At 40.5% G+C, this 27,721-nt stretch overlaps 1 protein-coding gene and 1 long non-coding RNA gene across 3 annotated transcripts in view; one reads left to right on the forward strand and one right to left on the reverse strand.

Annotated features, from left to right (window-relative positions):
- Window positions 1-5,869, forward strand: part of LOC143898041 (cell adhesion molecule 2) — an 83,313-nt gene extending 77,444 nt beyond the window's left edge. For both annotated transcript variants that reach the window (XM_077407085.1, XM_077407086.1), the window contains exon 9: window positions 775-5,869. In XM_077407085.1, the coding sequence (XP_077263211.1) occupies window positions 775-857 (83 nt within the window). In that variant the 3' untranslated portion in view covers window positions 858-5,869. The remainder of the gene's footprint in view (window positions 1-774) is intronic.
- LOC143898018 (uncharacterized) overlaps window positions 1-27,721 on the reverse strand; it is a 223,763-nt gene that overhangs the window by 99,446 nt on the left and 96,596 nt on the right. The window lies entirely within an intron of this gene.

A 27,721-nucleotide genomic window follows, 5' to 3' on the forward strand; every position in this document is an offset into this window, starting at 1 on the left:
CTATTGTACATTCTGTAAATAGATTAGATGTGCATATACAAACTTACGTAAATCTTCAAATTATTCAGATTTCTTTTAGAGGTATCATGTATATTGTATATTTAAACTTCACAATTATTCAATGAATGTTTTCCTAACTCTGCTGCTTATATATATAAAAGAAACATATAAAAAATTTACATATAATTTCAGGAATTATATAACGATATGTGTTTCACGCTGCTTTTGCTCTAAAAAGAAATTGGTTTATCAGTACAAAATCATAATTTTGGCTGACGAACCGATTTATTTTTACATCAAAAACAGCGCGAAATAGATCGTTATTTAATCCCAGAGGTTATATGTAGATTCCATTATTTCTCTTTCTTTAGTCATATTATTTATTAATCATATATCAACGGAATTTGTGCGAATGAAATTTTCCTATTCACATTACAACATAATCTTCGCCTACATATCTGTGGTTCGAATAATTGAATGTCATAATTAATATTATACTGTCACTCATGTCGAAACCGTAAATCTTTCTTCTGCGAGACGGAAACTCAATTGTCACTAGAATGAATTAGCGCGAGTATGCAACGATGTAGCAAATAGTAATGTATTCGTGCGTGACAATTCTGTCGTTGACGATAAAGAGAAATTAGAGAATTTTAGTAATTTAAACGTCTAACAAACTGTCGCTTTCCAGCTATTTTATTAGCGATCAAAATAGATTGAAAAAAATCGAAAAAATTCTTGCGTTAACAACTTTTTTATTTCTTCATATTTCAGTTCAAGGTCTCGCCACCCTGAAGACACCATCGCTATGTCTGTTGATGGCCGCAGTACTCCAACGATTTCTGCTACCCGTGTAGACCCTTTCGGCACAATGAGGGCATCAAGACGATCCGAGAGGAAACAGGGACAATGCTGATCACGGAGGAAACGAAAGGCGAGGAACGACCAACGTTTCGTGACGAAAGACAATCATATCTTAATACGAAGCGAACTGCGACGAGAAATCGGGAGATTCGCGTCAGACTTGTTGATCGTTATCGCAACGGCGAACGGCGACGCGTTCTTGCGATTTTTGCACGTCGCTGCGCCTTCTCGTTAGATTGGCAAATTCGAGTTAAATAAGCAAATCGATCCGCTCGTCGTTGCTCTCAAGACATCCCCTCCCCATCTTCCCGACACTCGTAAAATCCTAGATAGTCTAATTAATTACGGAAGAAAATACGCGATAACCAAGTGGACATCCACGATGTTCCCTCACGTGCGAGGAATCTCTTCCCTCTACGCTCGTTTATTCTGTTAGGATCGATATCTGCGTCGTTTCTCGTGAAATAGATTCAAATCGGCCGCACTCAAGAGTTCAAACTCTCGATAACGAGAAGAAACTTTTTGAACTTTCCATCTTAACGATATAAGTTGGAAAATGGACTAATTCTGCAGCCGTAAAATAAATTTGAATAAAATTTTATTAACAAATTATTACGGATTCTACGGAAATTGCCAATTGGGGAACGTCACTTGATATTATAACATAAAATGAAACATTGATTTCTACCTTATTCGGAAGTTTGAACCCCGTGAATCTTTATTTTTTTATGTATCGTTTTGTTAATAGTTTACAAAGAACGAAGTGAGAGGTGCAGTCAATAGGAATCATCGGTGAGGAATGAGATTTTACACACAGGAAGGTCAAAAGGAAAAAGAGTAAGTACCTAACCTCAATACCGTACCAGAAATAACACTCGTGAGTTGATCAAGAATTTAAAATCCGCATCAAGAAAATTTAACGAGCTAAAAATGCACTTGGTTCAGATATATAACGGCATATATCGATGCCCCGGATGCCCGCAATTTTCTCGTTGAAATAATAGCATGCAAGTCCTATGTTCTGTATTTTTGTTTTTCGATCTTCTCGTTTGTATTTGACTTGCTTATATTATATTTTTCATAAAAATAGTTTAAAAATAATCCGAATGAAAGCACAGAAATCGACGATGTATACGGAAAAAATGTCTCGGGGAAGTAGCTTTAAATAATTTTTACATAAGGTGTTGCAAGTTTTATTTCCCATTAAATCTTCCCGTGATATAATGGCATAAAATTTTGCAATCAAGAGAAATTTATTTGAAAGCGTCTAGAATACGTTGTACCTTGAAGAGTTCGAAAACCTTCTGAGCGTGATACCACTGTCAGTGATAACGGGTGCAGCAGTTGTCGTCGGGATGCAATCGTTATCGATTATATACGTGCCGCGGCCGAGTGTAAATATATACAACATCTAGGTAGACACACGTTTTCATCGAGCCCCGTCGTAAGCTTCCTTCATTCTAATTATAACTTTTAATTGATACGTGTAATTAATATAATAAGCCAAGAAACTCGCGAATCTCCAATTGCACAAGCACCCTCCCTTTTTGTCGCGTAATAAATTCTCACGCCAAAAAATCCGCTAAATGAATAAGGTAAAAAAGAAGAATCTTACCGCTATAGGGTGAACAGTAATACCCTGAAATGAATTGCATTTATTATCGCAGAAAAGAATATCGTTATAAAATCTTTGAGAGAATTTATTCATCGTTATACAAGATATCTATAGATAACGCATGCTTCAATTCCCATCATTATCGTTTTATATATCCATAATTCATCCAAAAATTATTAAAATTTAAATTATATTTAAAATCGAAAATTTTTAACAATACTCCATGCATAGTTGAAGAAATTGAAAAAAGAAATAGAATTGCGAAAAAGCATTTATATTGCAGCTTAATGTTTTATTTAAAAATATTTCGGAAAACATTTAATTATGTTATATTTAACTTTTATTGAAAAGACAGAAAATTAATTTTCGAACACTGTATACTAATTATAATTTATTTATAATTGTGCAATATTGGCTAATCGATCACGGATATGTAATATCAATGAATATTCGTAAATTCACACGTCAAAAATCACTGCCCTATAAAAAGTTAAAGGAGTCCTTTAACTTTTGCTTGCTGTTTGCCCTAGGCGTTTCGACACCTGCGAGATATCGTACAACGCATAAAACGCGTAACAAACATCAGAGCTGCAGCGTGCCCGAAGTGTTTATTTTTTTTATCGCGTAAACACACACACACACACACATGTATATAAACATATATGCACGAAACGGCAGCAGCCGCCATCAACGATCGCGAGCGATCGGAAAATATGATTCATACGCGTAAGCCGATTAATTTACAAAGTTCAACGTACACAGGGCTGACGTAGATATTTATACAGGACTCTCCGCGGAAATGCGTTATTTTTTCACCCGAGATTAATAGTTGTTACATTTCCGCGTCCCACCCCGTGTTTTCACGTGTCTCGCTGGTACAGTCGTGCGTCGTATCGCGAGATCGACAGGTCGACGTAAATAAATTAATGTTCACGTAATAAATATAATAGCTAGATTTTCGGAGCACCGCGACTGGGACGCGAGCGTCGATAAAACCCATTACATTCGAACTATTCGAAGAACATCGAAGTGGACTCACGCCCGAAACTAGGACGTTTAGTCTCCTCACGAGAACATTAGATGAGAGCAGGATATTCGCGGATTACGATTAAGATACCGCTCATTAAAGTTTAATTAGATGCGCTTCCGAGAGGACGATTCGATAAAATATTCAATTGGAATCCCGGAGGGTTGTGCGAGCGATATCGGTCTTTGATGCCTTCATCGCGAATACAATCATCTTCCATAATCCGCGGAAAAGCCGCTTGTAACTGTATGCGAGGCGATATCTAATAGAAAACCTTCGAAACACATTTTCGCATATGATTTGCATTGTTAGCCTTATTATTGCAATTTTGTTTTCAAATTCCCAGTTTGTATTGAGGATTTCATGACAGATTCGGCGATACCGGTGACGAAGTGTACTGAAATGTTACAAACGCGCAGAAATGACGTTACGCTATTCGCTCTTTGTCTCGCTTTTCCTCGATGCGTTTATCGACAACAGCAGCGCGTGCAACAAATACAAATGTTGAGGTTTTCTAGTTCCGCGCTTCCCATTTCAGAATCGATAACTTCCTAGATAACAGTAGCAAGGTCCCGCGACCATGGGATTGTTCGCAGGATGCGCCGCGTTTATACGAGGAGTCGCGTGAGGCTGTAAAGAGGAATGGGAGCGTGCGGTCGTTCGTTTATCGCAAATTCATGTTGGAATTCAGTATTGCACTCGAATCCGTTTGTCGGCAAATGTTAAATCGAGCATAAGCGAGACGCGTTTCGGCGGGATAAATACAATTTGCGGAGTGAAAAAAGATTGTTCTATATATATGATTTTAGTGAGTTATTATAGCGCGCGTGTGGAAAGTTCTGCGTGATCAGGGTGTCTCTTTGGCATGCAAAAGACCCGCCGGAACTTTAAGGTGGGAGGTAAAGTTTCGCGTTGAAAATTTATCATTAATTCTTAGCAGCATGCTGCGTCATGGCTTAAGAAGGTAACACGTCATCATGACAGTACAAAGGTATATATACCGTATTAATTACGTATACGTATAATCGTGCGTCACCGTATTATACATTCATTTGCTCCGATTCCTTTTTTCCTGCGGTTCGTAATTACTGTCAGACATGTATTGGCGCAAATAAGTGGCTATTTAAAAGAATTTCCGATATTTTACATGGACAAGCTTTGGCATCCAAATAATTTAAAAAGCACTGGATTTTCTTTCAAATCATTAATACGGATTAAAAGTTTAAATAAAACAGAAAACAGGGGATACGCATAAATAGAAATGATCGTTCTGGTTTTACGTAAATCAACAAAATTTTCACATAATTATTATTATCGTTTATGTTTATCGGAGCAGCACTTTTTAAATAATTAATACAATCGGACGTTTTAATATCTCATTCGGTACGAGAAATTCCACTGCAGATGGAGTGATGCTTAAATTCCGCATTACATCCACCATCGTTATTTTCGTGCTCCAATTATCTCACTTCGCCATATAGTTAATAAACTTCGCCGGCACGGGGGGTTAACCGCACTCGACGTACAAAAACTGTACATAGCTGATACGTCTTTTCTGATTACGACAAGAGAGAACGCGAGGCCACTTTACATTTACATATTCCGGCGAGCAGGCTTTAGCTTTTCGTTTGCTTTGAAGTGTCGTTGGGCGGCAGTATGTTTTACGTCTTATCGGGGACATATCTCCGATATTTACGGCGGCGTTGGCCGAGCAAAGAATTGTACATACCCTTGTATATAAATGTGCTGTAATGTATAATAGTATAAGGGTTACTCGAAGGGGTACTGAAGGACTTCGGCATCTCGGAAGTCTCGTGTGTGATTAAACGGATGCGGGGATGTCAATCTCGCGTCCGCCAGGAAGATAACGGAAGTATTTAGCCACATTGTGAAAGTGTTCAAATGGCGTGTCTCGAGTATCGCGGGACATTGCCGCAGTACAGATAAGGAATATACGCGGCGAGTACGCGCTAACGCGACCGTAATATCTTCGCTCGCGAGGCAAGACGTGTAGTTGTTTAAGTTGTTAAAAGAAGAAAAAAAATAAAGACGATGTACTCGGTGTTAGCTTTCAGTTGTAACGAGCTTCTGGATACACACACATACACACGCATACACACGCATACATATACACATACACACATACAGTAAAAACGCCGATGCGGAAATAAATATATGTACCTCCGTACACACCTGATGTGTTTAAAGCGGTAAACGCGCGAGAGGTTCCTCGCCGTCACGACGACGAGGAATCGAGCGCGGCGTTCCGCTCATCGAGATATCAGGAACCTACGATACGTTCTTATGTGTATGGCCTAATGTATATATCTCGCGAATTTAGTAATAAATCATATTTCATTATATACCCGTGGCTTTTATTACCCCAAAAGTCCATAAATTGATATTGAAATGCGTGTAATATTGATGATTGCTAGAGAGCGCTGATATATATACTCTTTATAATTTCAGATCGTGTGTGAAAGATGGGATTAGTCCAAATCAAGATTGAAAATGCTCGGTCTTTCGTTATATTACGAAGACAGTTTAAACCGCGAATTGATATTAAAGTCGTTAATTATTATTTATTTCGCCGATAAATATGACGCGGACAAGCTGACGCTGACGCGTATGCACGAAAGTAATATTATTTTCGCTCCTCGCTAACTCCATTTTCTGAAACAATTCTGCCGGGAGAAACAAACTCATATTCGCGGGTCGTTCGAGGCCCGGCAGAGCTCGATGGAGAATAAAAGCGTCGGCAAATCGTGATTCTTTGTATTCAGGAATAACAATTGGATGCAGAAAGAACAAGAAAGAGAAAGATACACGGGATAAGCCAGATAGAATTTGAAATCTCCAGCCGATGTATATGGTTGGTCTACCGGCCGTTTCCTTGCTCGGCTGATCGTAGACAGCCGGAAAGCGATTAACGCTAACGACTCGTGCGAAACTCATGAAAGAGGGAAAGAGAAAGAGAGAGGGGGAGAGAGAGAAAAAGAGAGAGAGGGGGGCGAAGAAAGAGGAGAGGAAGAGGAGATGTATGTCGACGTTTGAATATGTATCGATGCATATTTTACCGGGCGCTATCGGAAAAGATTTTCGCGAAATCCCGAAATCCCGCAATTCGATACCGTATAGCCGGCCATCGCACGGTTACGATGTCACGGCATGGCGGCTGTAATACCACGTGTAATTGTAATACGGTTGCATTAGCAATGGCAGTATGATCACTGAACGTCGAGATATTTTCTACGCACGCACGTGCCGTAACTTCGGAAATAAGCATGAAATTAATTATCGCTCACCGGCGCTAACCGCGTTAACTGTGCTTGTTTAACATTATTATTCACCGGCGCATACCCACGCTAACTGCGTTTATTTAAAGTTACGATATAAGTTATTGCATGAAGAGGTATGATATACATTATAATATCTACGCTGCCCTCTTTACATGTTTATTTAATTGTAACGTGTAGACATATATTTTATATAACTTATGTACTAAAGTACATTTAATTGTATCAGACATTCCGGACAATCGTAATGCTTGTGTAGACGTAATTCGCAATAATTTAATATCGTTGCGATTTTCACGTGCCACTACTATTGCTAAGTTATACCTGTAATGAAAACCGTCGCGCCTTTCACCGACTACTACTACTACTAAGTAAATATGTTCAACGAAATTTGCAGATCTTTTCGAGCCTCGTAAATATTGACTAGTTGCCTAATCGGTTCTTGGCGTAATGGACCAAACAATTCCCACGGTATGCGTAATAAAGCAAGTCCGTGTAGATGAGCCGCCATTGGAAAATCGATAACAGGCGATGCGGACAGATACTATCTGCTGGCATGTTCCGATACAGGCATGGCTCGTGCCAGAAGCATTGATCGCGTTACCAGCACATGAATAAGCGCGCCGCGAAAGGAGGGATTATAACGAGCGGCGGACAGGAGACGAAGGGGAGACGATCGGGTCTGGGATTGAGCGGAGTGGGCGGACGCGGAAACGAGAATGTTTGAGCGCGAAACTCATCTCCACGTCCCCTTGACTTTTACAAACTCACTTTGATCCGGTTAGTATTGACACGGGTGGACAAGCTTGATTTATAAGCGAGAGTGCGCGCGACACGTCATGAGTGCATGTCTCGTAATGCACTTGACATCGCGACACGGACGATATCGCACGACGGGCCGTGATGGAAAACGAGCCCCGTCGGGTCTCGATGCTCCCTTTCGACCACGTTTAACGACCGAACATATCACTTTTGGCTCGGTAATGCGAGATAATTAATTATGCTGCCCAGCTGACACCTGCCCGGGTTAAATCCGCGGACCGTCCCTCCCCCCCTCCCCGCGTTTCTCCTTCCACCCTCGCGATTTCCGCGCGCAAGCTGCCCTCCCGCCCCCTTCTTCGTTCGAAGCTCAGCGATGCGATCGTGCGATGAGATTTTTTAATATCGAGCCGAACGCGATATTATTTCGTGACTGATATTCAAATGTCTAAGGGAAGACTTTCATGAATAAGCCTTCGAGACGTGACCTTGGCGCTTTATTGAAATTATTCCAATGCCGGATTGTCGGAACGGGAAAATCGGTATCATAATGAATTGATCGATCCATCGATATACCTGTCGGCGGCGATGTCGTTGACCTCGGATTACTTTCCTCTAAAGTGCAATTTCCTGTCTCATTATCGCTGAGCCAAGCCAGCGCATCGTTTACTCGTTTCTGTATTTTTTTTTTTTTTTCATTTCTTTTATTTATTTTTTTGTTTCTTTCCCTGCGTGAAATCTATGGAACATTTTCAGACGACCGGTGCGCGACAATTCACTGGAGATTGGGGAATTATAGCGAATTAACCCCTCCTCGTGTAAACTCGCGCATCTGTCGCGGCCAATTTAAAAGTCACGTTTCCCACGTATAATCTGCAATAAAACGGCGCGCATATGCAACACGCGGATATTTAAATAGATCATTGCCGGAAGCTTTTTGCTCGCCGCCCGGCAAATAGACAACATTTTTTATAATGCAGAAAAATAATATCATGCAGAATTTTAAGTCACGCGCCGACGAATTTATCAAATATATGTACGGCAATGCTATATTTCTACGTCAAGTTTCTATGGTACCGCGAAACGTGTGCTTGCATTAGAAATTTAAATGTGCGCTGACAAAATGGATGTTTAAAATCGACAAATAAGAAGGAAACAAAAAATCAGTGAAATCTTGCAAGGTAATTCTAAATGTTTGTTACGTGCGCGAAAGAGATTCTCAGATTATTAATTGCAACTCGTTTTTCATAAGTTTCACAAATTTATTTACAATTTTGTTCATAAATATAATAAACAAATTTCTAATCCGAATGAAAATAAGCGCGCTTTTTGTATACTAAATTGAATTTTGTAGTACATTAAAATTTTCATAATTAATCTATCTTTAGTCCGCCAGTAATTTACACCAGGATCAGATTATTCTAAAAGTTAATAGAGCTCGAGTGTATAATTCCTTCTTCAAGGGAAGATTTGTTGCTCTAACACCTCTTCGGTGCTTGCATATGCGGGAAAATCATGAGTAACCCTGGAACTTTCAACCGTGCAAAACATGTATCAGCGTACTCATTCCGATTCATGGCAATCGTTCACCATCTCCGGTACTTTCTTCCGCTCTCTCTCTCTCTCTCTCTCTTTTCCACCCCTTCTTCTTTTCTCTCTCTCTCTCTCTCATCTTCTTTTGAATTATAGAATGTTAAAACGAAGCAGTAAAGCGCACCTGCTTCTCACGAGAAAGAAAGAGAGAGAGAGAGAGAAAGAGAGAGAGAGAGAGAGAGAGAGGGAGAGAGCGAGCATGAGAAAGGATCGATCGAAACCACTTGCGAGTTCGCATACGTCCTCGCGGAATTTCACTCCCGCTCGTATGGTGGCAACTTTGCGATTCTGTATCGACTACGTATATCGGTCGGGCTAACGAGCTGCCGGGAGAGAAATTGTTTCTCTACCCGTGAATACGACCGATCGATGAACGGCCCGAGGCCGAGCGCAGACCGATGCCGTTCTGAGCTTTAAGCGTGCTCGACTTGCCCGCGAAACTCTTTATCGCGGCATATTATCGAGGTGGGCTTACTATTACTTGCGCCGTTTCAACTTTCAACCGGCCGCGCGCGGGCTCTTGTAATTTTCTAGTAATAACTCTTATCTTTTTACACTACTCCAGGAGTGTGTTAGCCGGCTTTTTAATTGACCGATATATACCGGATACAATAATTCTCACGATACATTTCGCATTTCGCTCTCGCCGTGTGATTCATTTCTGCTGTGTGCTTAATGCCTACGACATGCTTATTGTTATAGTGTTTACAAGATCCGTTTCTTGAGCGTTTCTTTTAATTCTAACACGTTTAGTTTATTTCCTCTTTCTTTCTAGTATACACACAGCTAACAAACCATGTATATATGTTTACAGAACTTTGAAATTTCTATATGTGGCATTACAAATATCTATCTCTTCTCCTCTCGCAAAATTCGATTGCTTGCTATATAAAGTTTGATCAGCTTTAAAGTATTCATAGATTTTCGATTAAGCTCTATATTTTAATCGCGAATAAAATATTCAGTCAGCGAGGATTAGATTAACGGAAATTATCTACCGAGAGATTAGACACATTCTCAAGCGATATCCACCGAACGTACATTCGCAATCGGGCAAAATTGACGATTTCTAAGTGGAAAGAGCAACTGTATAAGATTAAATGAATTTCTTCGTAAGATATAGATTACAGTTCTATCTTTATACGTCCGATCATGCGAGGTCCAGCGACATTGCGAAAATGAGGGAGTCAAATCCGGCAGCGCGAACAGTGGCTCGTTATCGGCGTCGCGGCATCGAAATTTCTCTAACGGTCGGATCGGCGCGTTGGAGGGAGAGTCCCGAGTGCAATCTCGATGACCCTTCATCCTGCCAACGTCCAGGACGCGCACCGAACGCTGGTGCCCGACGTGAGCGTCGGTCGCGTTCGCGTAGAGAGCGACGGCCGCACGTACGCGTCCGTCTGGCTGGCCGGTCCAATACGTTCTCGCTCTACTGTCACTTCATTTGCTGTCCCCTCGCCGATCACCCGTAGCTTTCACGTTCTCCCCCGCTGCGACGCGCGCGAGCTCTCAAATCCGAGGATTTCTCGACCCCCTCCTGCCCCCCTCCCCCTTGCCACCTGTTCCATGCCCGCTGCCACCTTGCTCGTGGTAAGGGCACGAAACTCCAAGGGTGGTCCCACTCTCGTTGCACGTTGACGGTGCATGTGACCTCCGTCGCATACACGCTACCCGACGCGTACGCGAACGGATGCGGTCACATAATCAGCACTATTGACGCCATTATGGCCCATAACGGCAACCGTACCGATGCCTCGTCGATGTCGTCGCCATTCCCCTCAAATACATGGCCCGACATCCTCGCTGCGCCATTCCCTCCTCCCCGCGATTAATTTCACCGACAAAATTTCGTATTCTCGTCGTCAAGCTTCGCCGGAGATGCACAAATAAACAGGCCGCGCCGTCTAATTGTCTTTGTCCCCGTGGGTCGATTATCCTTCGCAGTTCACTCTAATTCGTCCGCCCTGGTCCACCGGATCCAGTTTCTACCCCCTTGCTATCTCAATTTCTACTTTTCTTTCTTCCTTACATTTTTTTTATCTTTATCTTACTTTAACATTCATATTGTACATCTTATCTTCACAATTTTGTAGATAAATAAATACCACGAAATATAAAAAGCTACACATATAAGTGCTAAAAGCGATACTAAAAAATATTAATAATGAAATATCGATAAACCACTTCTGTCATCAATTGCAGAAGTGTTTCGATATCTATTTATTGTCTTTCGCGTAAGATCGAAGATTTTGCATTGCGCTTGCAATTTAACGCGCGAATTATCGTACGCGCTGCACGGTGACACGAGAACTTCCACGCGAACAGTTAGAATCACGCGCGCCCGATAAGTTTACGTGGCGCGCACTTGACTCTCCGCCGCAAAACACTAATTTCCTCGAGGCGCGCAATTTGCGCCCGCCGCGGTATGCCCCGCGGTTATTACCACGTACCGCAAGATCACGCCACGGTTATCATATTTTTTTATTTCGTCATTACTCGTAATACAGACCTTTCGTGTCGGTTATTAAAAGCGCCCCGGAAGAACGCGCGCGCTGCGTGATACGACGCATTATCGTTTATGAAAAACCTGGTATTATCCGATTTTATTACAAATCTAGTTGCGGCTATTTCGCTTATGAAGATTTCATATAAACGAGCAGAGACTGGATATCGATCGGCTGTCAATTTGATGATATTAATTTAATTTTCCCATCGACTTCGTTCAACCCTTACGGGCGGAAGATGCGCCTCTCCGGAATGAACAGTAATTACTCTCAGGGTAATTGACGTTATTGCTTTCGCAAATATGTACCGTTTTTCTACGCATAGCTTTATTTGCGTATTATTTGCTACAATTTTTTAATTATCGTAAAATCAAATTTAATATTATAACACTTGGTGCTAATATTATTATTATTATTATTATTATTATCTTCTTTTTGTCTTTTTGAAGTATTTTCCTTTGCTATATAATATTCATTTTTCATTGACGTAAAAATAAAAATCAGGATTTGTTATTATCACGTATAGTTCGCAACGGTTCAGCATCTTTTTTAATTAACATGGTAGTAATTACGATTTTTCCGAATAGTATATATTTGTGTATCTACATAAAGGCGCATCTCTTTATAAGAAAACTCATCGCCCGGCAGTCGCGTGTGATGCGGACGTTACGTGACGGGCATTAAACTTACGGGCGCGTGTAAACAACACGATTTGACGCAGATGAGAAATGTATTGCCGGACTGAGGGTAAATATGGACGAAACTGCAATTTCACCGACGCGCGCCTAATGAAGCAGCGCTGCTCTAATGTCGCTACTTTGCGGAGCGTTGCGATTCGCGCGATCGTCCTTGTCCGAACTTCCATAACGGCGGCGACCACGTTAATTCCGTCTTTGAGCGAATGCAATATTCGTCAAATCTCTTCGTCGATCGATCTTCCAAGAACAAGCGCTCGAAAATTAAACGCATTATATCTTGTGATAAGGAAACAGGCGCTGACGGGGGTTTGGAGAACTCGTCTCGAGTTTCAGAACGACCTCGTGGATGATTAATCATGGAAGATACGCGGAAGATTTACCGTGGGTAAATGACCCACGTCACGACAAATTAACAAAACGGTACCTACATCTCGAATGTAAATGTCGCCGCCGAGATTCGTCCGCTGCTCTTTTGCTCCTGCCCCCACCCCTCTCCCCGCCATCTGATTAATATCAATGAACCCGGAACCTCTTTGAGAACGAAGAAGTGATAAAATTAAAAATTCGTTTTTACCTGTCCAAAGACAAACTCACGAACGAAAAATGTTAAAGTGTCATCGTGGAGCGTCACTCTAATACGCGCAGAAAGTTTCCCCTCGCGTTTCATGGAGTTAGAACTAGCCATGCTTGGAATTTTTTTTAGACGATTTTCCTAAAAGAGCGCGCTCAACTCTTTGACGATTTACTTCTTCCATCCATACGACTTCGAGGGCGAGCAAACTTTCGCACATCGCGGGACTGCCAAGACTAATGATAAGCCTAGCGCGCGGTATCGTACGATTTTTCTGGAATTGATCTGGAAAAAGATTGCATTAAATAATGATTTTGCTCAATTTCTCCATTTAATTATTTTTGTTCTGTTTCGCATATATATTGTTAATTTAACTTTTAATCGCAATGTTCAAATTTAACTGTATATTCTTTTAATTGATTGTTGAAAAGAGATTATGTGATCCGCCAAACATAAAGTGATACATTTTTTTATTTGATATTTTTATCGAATGATATATACTATCAATTTTATATTTTTCATTTTATTTCAGTTGTAATTAATTTTAATTTTATTCTACTGTCGTTAAAAACGAATGAACAATAGACCATGTCATACATGTGTAATACGGAATAAATGAAATGCCTAAAAAATACGCGCCGGTCCTGTTTTACTATTTCATTTTACCGTTATCACAGTATATAACTGACGTTAATTAATATCCCGTTTCATGAACTGCGAAGCGCCGTAGCTGAGCAGTACGAAATACAAAAAATGCGAATCGCTTATGCAGTCAGCCAATGCATGATAGCGAGATCTGTTAAAAAAAAAACTTGGGACGGCTATTGTAAAAATAACTATGGCCGAGGGTATCACATCGTAATTTCAACGCGGTAAATAACATAAGTTGAGCTGGCACGCTAATGAATCCCCAGCGAGTAAATGAACGTAAGTATACTCGTTCGAAAATAGTCGGAGATCCCGCGGCGGCGTAACCATCTATTTAATTAAAATTCGATACAACACCGGTTGATTTTCTTTTTAATGTAAGCACGATTTGCTCCAGAAGAGATGATTACCGAGACTAGCAGAGCGCAAAATCGCTCTATACGCTTCAGACGTAGTAACATAGAAAATGACAACTCTGTGACGTCTCGCCCAAGATACTTCGTGCTCTCAAATCAACGTCAGGGATCGCGACGGACATAAAAATTCCGATCGCACGCTGCGGCAGAAAACGAATCGTCCGCTAATTCGATTGCGATTACCGCGAGCCCGTATGGTTGTACTGGCAAACCACTTTGCCAATACAACCATAATCGTTCGCATACATCAACCCGAAAGATTTAGAACAAGCATCGTAAATCGCCAGGGAGGAACAAACCCGCGAGGCAGGGGATGGTCTGGGCGGGGGAGGGGGAGGGACATACAAGGGTTAAAACCAAGCGCAAATATTGATTTTCAATTATATCATTCGTGACTTCGCGCAATGTCGCGATGTAGAAGCCCTGCGCGCACGGCAGCCTTGGCATAACATAAACCTCAATCTCAAGGTCCATCTCCGATGCACCGTCATTGATCTATCGAGAGCACACGGTTACATGCTGGCCTCAACGCTTAAACATGTCAATTCGGTTTAATTTAAACAATCATTTTCTCTTTGTATATGTTGACTACAAATTGGAATGATGCAAACTGGCATTATGTAATTTATCGTTAAACCATCCTGGAAGACACTGAATGATAAACCGGACTCTTAAGGAATGCCCAGAGGACCTTTCCATCCACAAGGGAATAAAGAAATACCAGAAGAGCCAGGAGAAGATCCTTCACAGCTGTACAATAAAGCCGCGCACTTAAGGGTTAAACGATTGCCAATTGTCAGTTTATAACAAGCAAATGTGATAGTTTCATTGTATGATTGATATTAAATTTGATTATCGATGATAATTAACTTATACAAGAATATTTAACTTTTAACGAGCTAAAGTAAGAATTAAATGACAAACCTAAAAGGAGTCTAGAGTTTCAAGAGGAACGGTACTCTTTAACAGGACCGCGGAGGATCGATATCATCGCAGAATTTAAAAATGTAAATATCCGAGTTACCTCGGGCGAACCAGAGGTTTGTTGTCGCCACGTCGTTATTGTTTACTTTCGAAATGTGTATATAAATACGTGTGGAATACGATAGAATTTGATGGTGAGTATCGGAAAGCGATGATACGCGAAAGAATTGAGACGTGAAGAGCTTTTACCGGAACGAGGGACATCGCGGGTGCGCGCGGCGCGGCGTTCTGTCGGAGTCGTACGCGAACGGTTGCGCATCGGCTCTCTTTCCCCCGATTTGCCACGCGAAATTTTGCCTCCTCGCCTCGTGGACTTTGATGGGGCGCTCCGGCGCGGCGCCCGGAAAGAACTGCCGCAAAAAAGAGTGGCCGATGGGAGAAATATCGGCTCTCTCGCATTGGGTTACTTCCGGTGAGGCGATTTTGCGAAAGAGCGAATCGAATGTAACGTGACGCGGCAAATCGGAAGGAATCGACGTGGAAACCGTTATGTCAAATCGATATTTCTACAAACGTCCTCATACGCCCAAAAAGCGGAACGCTTGTCGGAAATCGGGCACCGCGCCCGGCATGCGCAGCGCGCGTTTCACGCAATTGCATTAAATTTCATAAGCTTTTCCGCCGTCATTATTCCGAGGTTTAAAAGCTTTAAAGCGGCGCGTGCCAGCGATAGAGAGCGGGCGAGCCGAGCCGAGCACGAGCAGCGGTCTCGTCGGCGTTTAAAGCATTCAGTCCGTGCAAACGGAACTTGTTATCGCGATCACCGTATATCCTTTTACGTCACCCGCGAGTAAATAAATATTGGTACGAGAGAGATCGGCAAAGCGTTTGCGCGGCGATGCGCTCTGCCACAATAACTTGCGTGTAATTTTTACCGTGACGTGGAACCTAGTGAATTCAGGAACGTGTGTATTTTGAAACGGACGCGATGCTGTTTCATATCGTTATGAAAGTACCTATCGTGTTTACAACTGGTATTGTTACGCAAAGTCGACGCTTGTTTACCATAATTCGCGGGTGGATATTTTCCATTTTTGATTCTGAAAGAAGAGGGTTTTGTGAGCGCGGAGAAGACCATGTTTATTTCCCATTTCTTTTCTTTTTTACCATTCAAAAGCATATTTTCACTACTTGAAACCAAATGTTTCTTGAAGCAATAACATACGGAGTCTGTGCTCGGTTGAAAAACGGGGAAAATAACCGGAAGAAACGCCGTGGTAGAAAATATAGCACTCGCTATGAACGATCATTTCAGCGGAAGGGAAGAAATCGAGATCGACTATACTCTTGTACATGGTTTTTTTGCAATAACAGGAGCAATCAAATACGTTGATTATCCCTCATCCGTTCCCGATCTCGAGGCGATGTGAAGTAAAGCGTTTCATGCAAGAAATTAAAGACCTAAGATATTGATGTATCTATTTTTATACGCTCAAATTCTATTCTTATTTGTCTAATTTAAAGTGTCAAAACGTGGCATTGATATTATTGAATTTAAAGGTTAATTAAATTTAGACTCTAAATGGATCTATCATGCTTGATATTATACTTCTTGCATATATGGCATAATTGTCAAACGTATTAATCATACTGTCGAATTAGTCAATTTCCTTGCCACGTGGAGCAATTGACTTGTCGACCGAGCATGTCATACGACTGATGTAATAGCACCCTAAGGCGTGGTGCGCGATCCGGGCAACCCTTAACACGATAACTCGTCATAATAATAAACGTGCACGACTAATATAAAAGCAGGCGCCCCCCCCGTATTTGCGTGGTAATTAAAAGATTGGGATCGGTCGGAGTAAACATTGCTCCGAACAACGATATAAATAAACGATAGATAGAAAGCTTCGTTAAATTGTCAATCACATTACAACTCGTTTATAATTTGAATCGTAGCTAATAAATTTGTATGCATACAAATACGGCACTCTCTTACGGTTTAGCTTTCAGCGGCTGTGATATACAATAGATAACTTTAAAACACTTCGTATATTTGCAAGAATCTACATTCATAGCAGAGCTATAATGAAATATATTTGTAAAGATTGTGACAAGATACTATATAAAAGTGAATTTGTACTCCACTTATAAAATATTGATTTATGTGCGAGCAACGAGCAATGTACAGAATTACATATACATACGTATTTTGCTTATCATTTTTTCACTATTCCATCTACCTTATACCGATACGCGTGTGTGAGAGAGTGTTAAATAAATGATTCAATTTCACCTTCTTTGAAACATTCAACGTCGTACATTCACGTCGCAGACGCGCGTTCTTCTCAACAGATAGCGGAAGGTTTCAGAACGCATTCTATTTAAATACTTGCCCAGGCACCATAGACGAGCGATGCCCTGCCAAAGTTGAATACTACAGTGAAACACTTCCAGCGGAGACGATTTATAAATCTAGATTCTGCACAAACCGCTTGAAGCGTTCGACCTGTCACGCGCGGAACTTCGGCGATTTATCGAGTGTCACTAGAAGACAGAGGCAACTTCGAAAAGTAAACTTATTTTAGAAAAAGTCGATGAGTCGACGCTTCGAAAATGTGTAACGTGAAAATAAGTTATATTGAGAATTTTTTTATCGTTTATACCCTCTCTCTCTCTCTCTCTCTCTCTCTCTCTTTCTCTTTTACATAATATTCCCTTGAATTGTAAAATTTATTTCCATATATTCGTAACATTATTTAAATAAATATTTAAATAACTTGTCTGAAAAATCGTAGATATTAAATTTTGTTACCATTTTACAAGTTAATCTCTTTTTTAATCTAAAACAATTAAAACTAGATTAAAGAACGTAAATAAATAATAATATAAAATCGCATGTAAATCCCAATATAAAAAAATTAATGATAAAAGGTTTAAAAACTTTATTTTATCAAATTTTATAAAACTAATGTCGATATAATTTACAGCGCGTCGAAAAACCTTTCCGCGAGATCGAATCGTTGCGCGTTCTCATCGATAACCCGCGCATTGCTTTCTCTCCTCGATGAATTGCCCGGCAAAACTGATTTCCAAAGCATTCTTCTCTCGACTCGTACGCTCGCCGACTTTCTCGGGAAGGAAGAGGACTTGTCGCAGATCTACGGAGTGGAGAAAGAAAGAAAGCCATGCCCGTCCGTTTCGAAACGACATTCTACGTCGGAAAACGAGAAGTGGAAGTGGACGAGGACAAAGGGAATGCTCGCGACAGAAAAAGGAAGACGGGGAAAACGAAGAAGAAAGACGAATCGGCCCGATGCTGTATAACAGATCTGACTCTCTCCGATTCTTACCCGACCGACAATCTGGTAATGCAACCTCCCCCGGGATCCGGGGGACTCTAAGTCTTCTTTTCTCGTGTCCATCTTACAAACTGCGTCGTTGAACGATAACGCGCACATGCAAATACTGCAAGTGACGATCAAAGATATGAAATAACTCATCCGTTATTTTTTTTACAGACGTACCATGTCCCAGAAAGGATTGTGAAGTGCCAGTCGCAGAAGTAAAGAGAGTAAAGGACGTCGATAGAGGTTACGAGAAAAGAAAGAACCAAAATAAAAGAAGGAAGAACGGAAGAGACGGAAGAAGGGTGGGTACGCACGTTGGGTTTCGCGCGCGAGCACGTTTGTCGGTATTACCGGAAAAAAAAGAGAAGGACAAGAAAGCATTAATTAATTCGTACGCCTCTTAATTGCTGCCGACGGCTTTTAAACGAGCCCGCAATTAACGCGCGATTCCATTAGAATTCTCAGCCGTAAAATTCTTTGCCGCTCAATGCTTCCGCTGGATGCGATCGAGACTCTCCTTAAATCGTTGGCCGTCCGCGGGCTCGATCTTCAGAAAAAGTCGAATTGCTTCCAACTTCGCACGGAAGTCGATTCCCGATGTAGACGCATCGTACTGTGTGCATTCTAGCAGAAGCCTGGCGCGATTTCATCGCGATCCAATTTACTCTCCCCCCAAAAATCTCTATTCCGTTTTTCTCGAAAAATTCCGGCAACACAAGATCGATATACGATACATTTCAAAATATTCGACAAATAGAAAATTCAACTAAGAAGAGCTGGTCTCATAAAAAAACTGGCTCCGTACACTGATAGTTTCGCGAATACGTTTACAGTTCTGAAGTATAGTAAATCGGGAAAAGAATGCCTTAGAAATTTATTTTGAAAATATATGGAGTAATTATGTATGAAAATGATCAAGCACACAGAGTGAGAGAAAAATTAATTCACGCAAAAAAACAAATTGAGATAACGATTGATGACGATAAAGAGTTTGTGTTCGCTTCAGGGAAATATTTAAAATTTACTAAAATCTAAAATCAATATATCGCGTCAATTTACATCCGATTGCAATTCAAATTGTCGGAAAACTGGATTTATTTTTTTCAAAATAATCGACGCATATATATATCTACACACGCGCACACAACTATAAACTTTTCATTTTTTCCAATATATTGTGCACAATCTGTCGCGAGGCCATTGACGTCAACAATTTTTTTCCATTCGGCGCTCTATCTGCCTCTGTCCAGGTTGCGTCTCTAACGATAAGTAAATTTGAATACAAATGTATCCACCAGCCGCGCCGAAATAATGTCGTTAATTACTCGTCGAAAACCAGGCTGCGCCGGCGGTCCATTCGTCAATTCCACGCTCACAATACGCATTGGATACTGCAGCCAGCAGCGATAGCTGTGATCGATCGTATCGTATCGAATGATCACGTGGCGGACTATGGTGTATGTGAATAATTTCGCGTGCGTGCGTCGATGCACGCACACACGTCGGCAAACTGTATCCATGTATCATATCGCGGCACGACCAAAAACACTACGCGACGCGGCCGGCGACCGGCGAGAGAGCGGCCCGACATACACAGGCATTCCCTAATGAACTTTCCAATTAAAAGGGGAAAATGATAACGGACACTATCACAGCTTAATCGACACACAGAGAATGCGTCGTTTTACACGTGAATTTCGTGAAAGCAACAATTTGTTCAATTTAGGTAGCAATCAAGGTATAAAGGGAACATCTCAGAGAAACTAAGATCGATTACATCGAATAATGAGAAATGTATCTCACTTTCTCCTCCTCCTTCTCTCTCTCTCTCTCTCTCTCTCTCTCTCTCTCTCTCTCTCTCTCTCTCTCTCTCTCTCTCTCTCTCTCTCTCTCTGATCTAGCATCGTGTAACATTCTAAACAGCATTCACAAAAGTAATTTGTATAATATCAACAGCAAATTCTGATCTTTCTTTAATCATGTGATGCAATTATATTTGAAAAGAGAAAGATAAAAGCCAATTAATGTACGTGGTGATATCAAGTTTATTTACCGATGACAATGCACGCCAAATGGCGATCGGGGGTGCGTCGTGACCACATATACTTTACTTCTTTTATCTTCTTTTTATGATACTCTGACCATATTTCTCTGGGGCGGTTCTCGGCGCCGCCACCATCCCCGAGGACCTACCAGGACGCAGGATCTCTCGTAGGTGTTCACCGCCTCGCGGCTCGACGCGCGTAAAAACAGACAAGAAAGATATTCCTTTAGGGAACTTCGGGAACGTCGAGCCGAGAAGGCTACGTCGGCACGAGAGGAAACGGAGACGTAAATAACGATAGAATTCAGAGAGGAAAGAAAGAAGCACAAGGGAACGAGACGGATGCGACGTAACGGTGGCAAAATAGCTGCGTGCACAAAAAGAATACGTTTATATTCAGAATATCCCTGATATATGCGATATAAAATGACGATTCTTAAGCGAACGCTCATAAAAAACGCGAATTTGGATTCTTCCAAGTAATTGAATTACAAATTATATCTTTAAAATATCAAAAAGTATTAATTATTTTAATCAATTTCGAGATTTTCTAGAATTTTGCAACGCATAATTTCAATACTTACAATTAGTGTCAAGTCTGTTATCAAAGCGCATTTCTATTTCGAGATCAATTCTAATTCTCAATCTCATAAAAAACCTTCACATATTCTAGTTACATAAAAAGAATTCACGGTATTCGGATTTTTCTTTTAACAAATCAAAGATAGATAAGGATCAAAAGGATCGGAAAGAAGTGGACGGACGAATCCGATTTTCGATAATACGGCTTCGTTTTTCCACGATTACGAGAATTCCCGTACGAATAACGATCGACGTATTAAAGGTCGAAAACTACTTGACCCCGGATAGCAGACAGGCCGAAAATATCGATTATCCGATGACCCACTTGAAGGAGAATTATTACCCGAGTAACGCCGCCAACCTTCATTACGAACTGTTTTCTTCGAGCGGCGCAATTCGCAATCGGCACTTCCGTTTACCACACCACACCACCGCGCGCCACACGGTCGGCATCGCCACCACTACCTCCACCATCGGCACCGACACCGATACCAGCCACTGCCACCGACGCCGTAACCACCAGCGATGCGAGAAACGCGATGGAATTAAGAACAACGGTGGAAAATCAATGAGCTGTCTCTACCACCGCGAATTTATGGCGGCCCGAGTCCGATAGCTAACCAAAATCACTTTTCGTTCCACGAATCGAATAAAACGAGCCGCACTTGCTCGATTTTTCGCGACACCCGACCGGCACTACGCGATTTATAAGGTGCTCGCCAATAGACTTTGGTTTACCATCCGACCCGAATTGCATTCGAATAAAATTAATGACCCGTGCCGCACAGAATGTACTTATGAGCGAAGGTCGCGTTCCCGTACGCAGGAAACATTCCAGGCACATGGAAAAAAACGTAGGACGAGACGTCACGTTGGCGTCGCTTCGCTCTTGCGCGCCTTATCACTAATCATTCCACGATCCGCTTTGGTGTTTTGTTAGTTGATACTTATCTTCCTGTACAATGACATTTTCGCAAAATACTATGTACATTTACTTTACTATGCAACGCCATGAGAATGCATTAGCATTAAATATTCTCCAGACATCCTCGCGTAGCGCGGTCACGACTTGCACCCTTGCAATTATTTATTTGGCTCCCAACGTTTACTGTAACGTTTCGTTTACTTCCATGCTCGCATATTTATTCTTGCATGTCTAAGAGCTCCTAAGAAACGCAATCTTATATCGGACAAAATTATTTAATCGCATCCAATTCATCCCATCGTCCACTTATCTGATCGCGAAATAATATTATGTCAGCGTGCTTTGTTACTCTCTATGTTAATTTCTGCGGCAAGAATTAATTACTCGTTATTTGCATATGAATAGTACGCGATACCGAACTGCTTTAGCATACGCTTGCGCGGTTTCTACTGTTTTAATCGGTCACTTTAATTACGTAACGAAATATTGTATATCGCGCAATGTCGTGATAAATCGCTCGCTTTATCCGTCGATCTCCTCTGTCGATTCATCCCATTATCCCGCACGTCACGGGATAATCTCTGCATACACTCGAAGCGACGTCACATCCCGAGATAAACGTCGATCGGTTGTCTGATATTCCGTAGTGTATTTTATATCGACAGAACGTACGCGCGCGCCTGAGATATCTGCGCGAAAATTATTTGCTTCTCAATACGGTAAACTTTTTAATTAACAATAAGTCGAAACGCCTTATCATTGTCTCTCTCTCTCTCTCTCTCTCTCTCTCTCTCTCTCTCTCTCTCTCTCTCTCTCTCTCTCTCTCCCCCCTCTCTCTCTCTCTCTCTCCTCTCTCTCTCTCTTGGATTTTACGACCGCTCTTGTCGAAACGAAGAGAGCAATTAACGCGCTAACGAGTCTTCCGTTAAATGTGTTCCCCGTGCGCTCACCTTTTTCGCTTGCCTCAATTTTAACTGTCTTCGACGGATAAAACCGACTGGGAATAAAGCACGCGCACGCCAGTGTGTGCACTAATAAAAAAGTTATTTATAAAAAATAGATTAGTTTAAGTTGTATTATCGTGGCATTTGAGAAATGTTGGTAAACTAACTGTAAGTTGAAACGTTTTATTTATTATTACTTTATGATTTTGACGTATTAATACGTAGATATTGATCATTAATTACCTCATATAAAATCAGTGATTTTCTTTTATAAATTAAATTTTAAATCTATAAATATTAAAAATAAGAATTAAAAGTTAAATATTAATTAATTATCTTGATAAATAATAAAGTAATTTAAATATACTCCGCCGAGTAAATGTACAAAGATTCCTTGAAGTATTTACTTTAAAGTTCAAATTATCCGTTCAGCACATTATATGTAAAATGCACTTACATAATAGAATTTTTCTGAATAGACTAGACAAACCAGCACAACAATTTCCAGATATCAAACTGGCGATGAGCAATTTAATTACTTGACACATACACATATTTTCATTATATTCTTTTGCAAAATATTAAATTTTATTATTTTAACTATTACATTAATATTTCATATATCTAAACGGACGAGATTCAATGAGATGGAAGTGCAATCGAACATAGCTATTTCATATATGATATTTGTCATGTAACAGTCATATATGTATATATACATGTTTTTTCTGGTATCTTTTTTCATATAAATGTATCATATTCTTTTTTATTTGAAATATTATATTTGCCCCTAAATAAATGATACACTCAATAGAATAAAAAAGTACAACCAACACAGCTATATTTCACATATTAAATTCGTGATTAATCTCTCGATAACTACATATCTTCTGCAATATTTTTTTTCATCAACATTCTCATATTTCCCGTTTTATTTTATAGAATAAATAAGAACTTTTATCTGTGTATAAATAAATATAACGGATAAACAAACGATATAATAAATTAGTCCAGTCACTATGTACAAAAAAACGGATTATAAAAGACATAATTTTGACCCAGGATTTTTCTTTTGGGGGGTGTTGGGGGGGTTCAAGAAAAGCTTAATCTCAAGTTTTCGACCTCTGTTTCCGGCTTGCTTTTTTTACGGGAGTAAAAAATGTGAAAAATGGTTTTTCCGCGATAACTCGGTTTTTAATAAAGTTACAAGGTCGAATCGCGGAGCTCATTTTAAAGTTTTTTTTTACGCTCTACAAATTATGTCGTATGACATTTTTACGTATGATCGATTGTTTTCGAGACATCGAACGAGAAAGGGAAATAAAAAAGTATGAGAGAGATATATTTAGTTTTTTCTTTTTACTCATTATTGTCGTCCGAACTTGCAAAAATGCTTCAAATAAAATTTGTAGAGCGTAAAAAAACCTACAATTTTTATTTGTTATTTATTTTATTTTGTTGAAAATTACGCCTTGTAGAGCGCCTCAAAGTGGAGAGTCGTCGTCATCGCGTTAGCGGCGCGTTGGTTACGTCGATACGCGGCACCGAACGCTTTCGCTAAGATTTCCGACTTCATTGAGGCAAATAAGTAACATAATAGGTGTTTTTTATAGGATTTTTCCCGCTCTACAAGTTACGTTCAGTGATATTTTGGCGTACGATCGATAGTTTTCGAGATATCGAAAGAGAAAAGGAAAAATTGAGCATTTTTGTTCGTTTTTTTCTATTTTATCGTTTTTCGCACACGAATCTGTATAAACGCTTCAAATAAAACTTGCACAGCAATAAAAATCGTAAAATGTTCTTATTTATTACTTTAATTTCGTTGAAAATTCCATATCGCACTACGCCTCAAAGTTGCAAATAAATCTTGCAAAGCCTGAAATTATTGTAGCTATTTTGAAACCGTCAAGTTTTCTTAATTACACTTACCGTTTCATTGAAGAATACATGAAAGCGTGCAGTTTTATATCTAAGTGACAATATTTGTGAAGTAAGTTTATAAGAAAGAAATACTTTATCGCTGACGCGATGGCGACGACTCTCCACTTTGAGGCGCTCTACAAGGCGTAATTTTCAACGAAATGAAATGAATAACAAATAAAAATTGTAGGTTTTTTTTACGCTCTACAAGTTTCATTTGAAGCATTTTTGCAATTTTGGACGACAATAATGAGTAAAAAGAAAAAACTAAATATCTCTCATACTTTTTTATTTCCCTTTCTCGTTCGATGTCTCGAAAACAATCGATCATACGTAAAAATGTCATACGACATAATTTGTAGAGCGTGAAAAAAACTTTAAAATGAGCTTCGATTCGACCTTGTAACTTTATTAGAAACCGAATTATCGCGGAAAAACCATTTTTCACATTTTTTACTCCCGTAAAAAAAGCAAGCGGGAAACAAAGGTCGAAAACTTGAGATTAAGCTTTTCTTGATCCCCCCAACACCCCCAAAAAGAAAAATCCTGGGTCAGAATTATGTCTTTTTTAAATGTACATAGTGACTGGACTATACTTCTCATAAATAAATAACGCGTCGCGAGACATCAGACAATCGACTGCTAACTTCTTGCGACTTTCGATCGAGAAACACATTTACGTTCAGTTCGTGGAGTACAGTTCTTCTAGCTTTTCCGCGAGAGGAGAAACTATCGTACTTGGAACTTAACGAGAAGCTGTTAATGTCACGTCGCAAATGGGGTTGCATTCACCGTGTATTCGCCGCGCATACGTAGGAATAAACAATCCCTAGCTGCCTGTCGATCGGCTTTCTCCCTGTTCCTCTCTGCCCCCCCTCCCCCTCTCTCTCTCTCTCTCTCTCTCTCTGTCTTTCTCCCTCTTCCTATCGTGCGATGATTAGCCCGGGGAACAGGTACGTTTTATGCATCCCCCAACCCCGTGTGAATATTTACGGCCCTTTCTAAGAAGGGCGAACAGAACTTCAGAGTGCCACGAGAGACGCTATCGGATTCCCGAGTATAATAGAGAAGCCGTCTTGGTAAATGTACGCGCCTTCGGAAACTCCGTAACGCGATAACCCCGATCTCGCGGCCTTCCTCAACCTCGCGGAAAATTCGGGGCACACTTTAATCGCATTATACAAATTTCGCGCGACACCGAACGGCATCAAAGTGCATTCGCGGCGCATCTCGATGGCGAATCTCTAAACCGTTTTCTTTTCCGCTTTGCTACGCGTAGCTTTGCTATCACGAAACGGAGAGTAGTCTAATATATACTCTATATCATGTATCCACATTCAAAAGTTGAAAGTACTTAGCTAAGAGAAGAACATTTTTCGAGCAATATCTTAAAAGCATTGAAAAAATAATGCGCGCGTCCCGACGGCGATTTCTGACGATTCAGCTCGACGACCAACGATGCAACGATGCTTGTCACGAAATATATATCACTTGAAAATTATAGGAAATTCTATTATCCCGGTATTACTCGCGAAAAATATTGCACCGCTCGTGACGAAATTCTCGATCTTTGTGCGCGTTGGATTCCTAGTGCGGAATCTTGTTCGGTTCCGATTCCGGCGCGTACGTACCTATACACGACTGCGAGAGTACGTTCCTGTGTGCGCGCGGATGTATATGTCGGCCGACGCTAGGTCTCGCACATAATTCTCAGGAAAGTCAATTTTCGCATTCCCGAAAGGACGAGCGATCGTGCGATAAGAATTGCAGAATGTATTCGCGACGTTCATTCGTCCGTCCGATCGGAATTTTTCTACGATCTATGAGATCGTAAAGAGTCTGTACCGGCTATACATATATGTATGTGTGTGCGCGCACGCGCGCGCGAATGAGTACGTGTGTGTGTGTATGCGAAGAAAGAATTACGCGCGCGCGAATCAATGACGCGCGCCGATAAGTTCTTCCTCGAGGGTCTCGATCCTCGATAGATTTGTCGGATACGACAAGATAGAAAAAGAACGATCGATTGCGGATGATCGCGCGGCGCGATCTTTCGAATCGTATTTTCCCTTGACGTTCTCATTCGGCTTATGGAACGGTATTGTGTATCACAACTTCCGTAAGCCGTAAATAAATAGTTCTCGCAGACTATTCTTTGACCATATAGTATAATCGTGTTTTCTCTCACGAGAAATAACAATAGTTCCCAAATAACTGATCGGAAACAACTAGCTTTTCATGAATCAATGTAATTTCTGTTTAACATGTTTTGAATGGAAATTATATTGATATTTCACATCTATTAGTATTTTATCTAATATTTTCATAAAGTTCTATATCTTATAAATAATCCATCATAGGAAAAATTACATTACACTGAGAAAAAAATTGTTAATCCCAAGAAATATTTAGTCCGATACGTTCAACTAAACATTTTAGTTAGTTAACTAAATATTAGTTGTTTCAACAATTTATTTCGTTTCCTTAATCAAGAATTAATTAATTCAACTAATGTTTAGTTAACTAACTAAAATGTTTAGTTGAACGTATCGGACTAAATATTTCTTGGGATTGACAAATTTTTTTTCTCAGTGTAGAAAATTAAAGTTTCAAAAGTTTTTACCATATTTATCAATCTCGTATCATATTTTTTTCTTGTATTTTTCACAAGATGCAATTTTTTACTAAATTTCTACAGTTCTGTTAAAATTCAGGATCAAAGTATGAATATCTTCCCGTATGGATTTTGTTCTTGCGATTTTCCAGCAGTGAGATCAACGGTGATCGGAGCGCGTCTCCGGCGGGCTGGTAATAAAGCTATCCATCTAGCTATCTAACTTTCGTCGCTCGCGACCGCTCTAAAATGAATTTCAGTTTCTCCGCGTGATAAATGTCGCGGAACACCTCGAGAGAAGTTAACGATTTTCCAAGGTTCCATCTCGCTCTCCATGTTTCGCCCGGGCCCCGAGATTAGTCGTAATAGAAATAACACGACGGTAAGCTGATTTCCGCATCGCTTGCTCGTAAAGCTGCAT

Source organism: Temnothorax americanus, unplaced genomic scaffold, assembly GCF_048541705.1.
Source record: "Temnothorax americanus isolate GAGA-0224 unplaced genomic scaffold, ASM4854170v1 Scaffold22, whole genome shotgun sequence".
Taxonomy (NCBI): domain Eukaryota; kingdom Metazoa; phylum Arthropoda; class Insecta; order Hymenoptera; family Formicidae; genus Temnothorax; species Temnothorax americanus.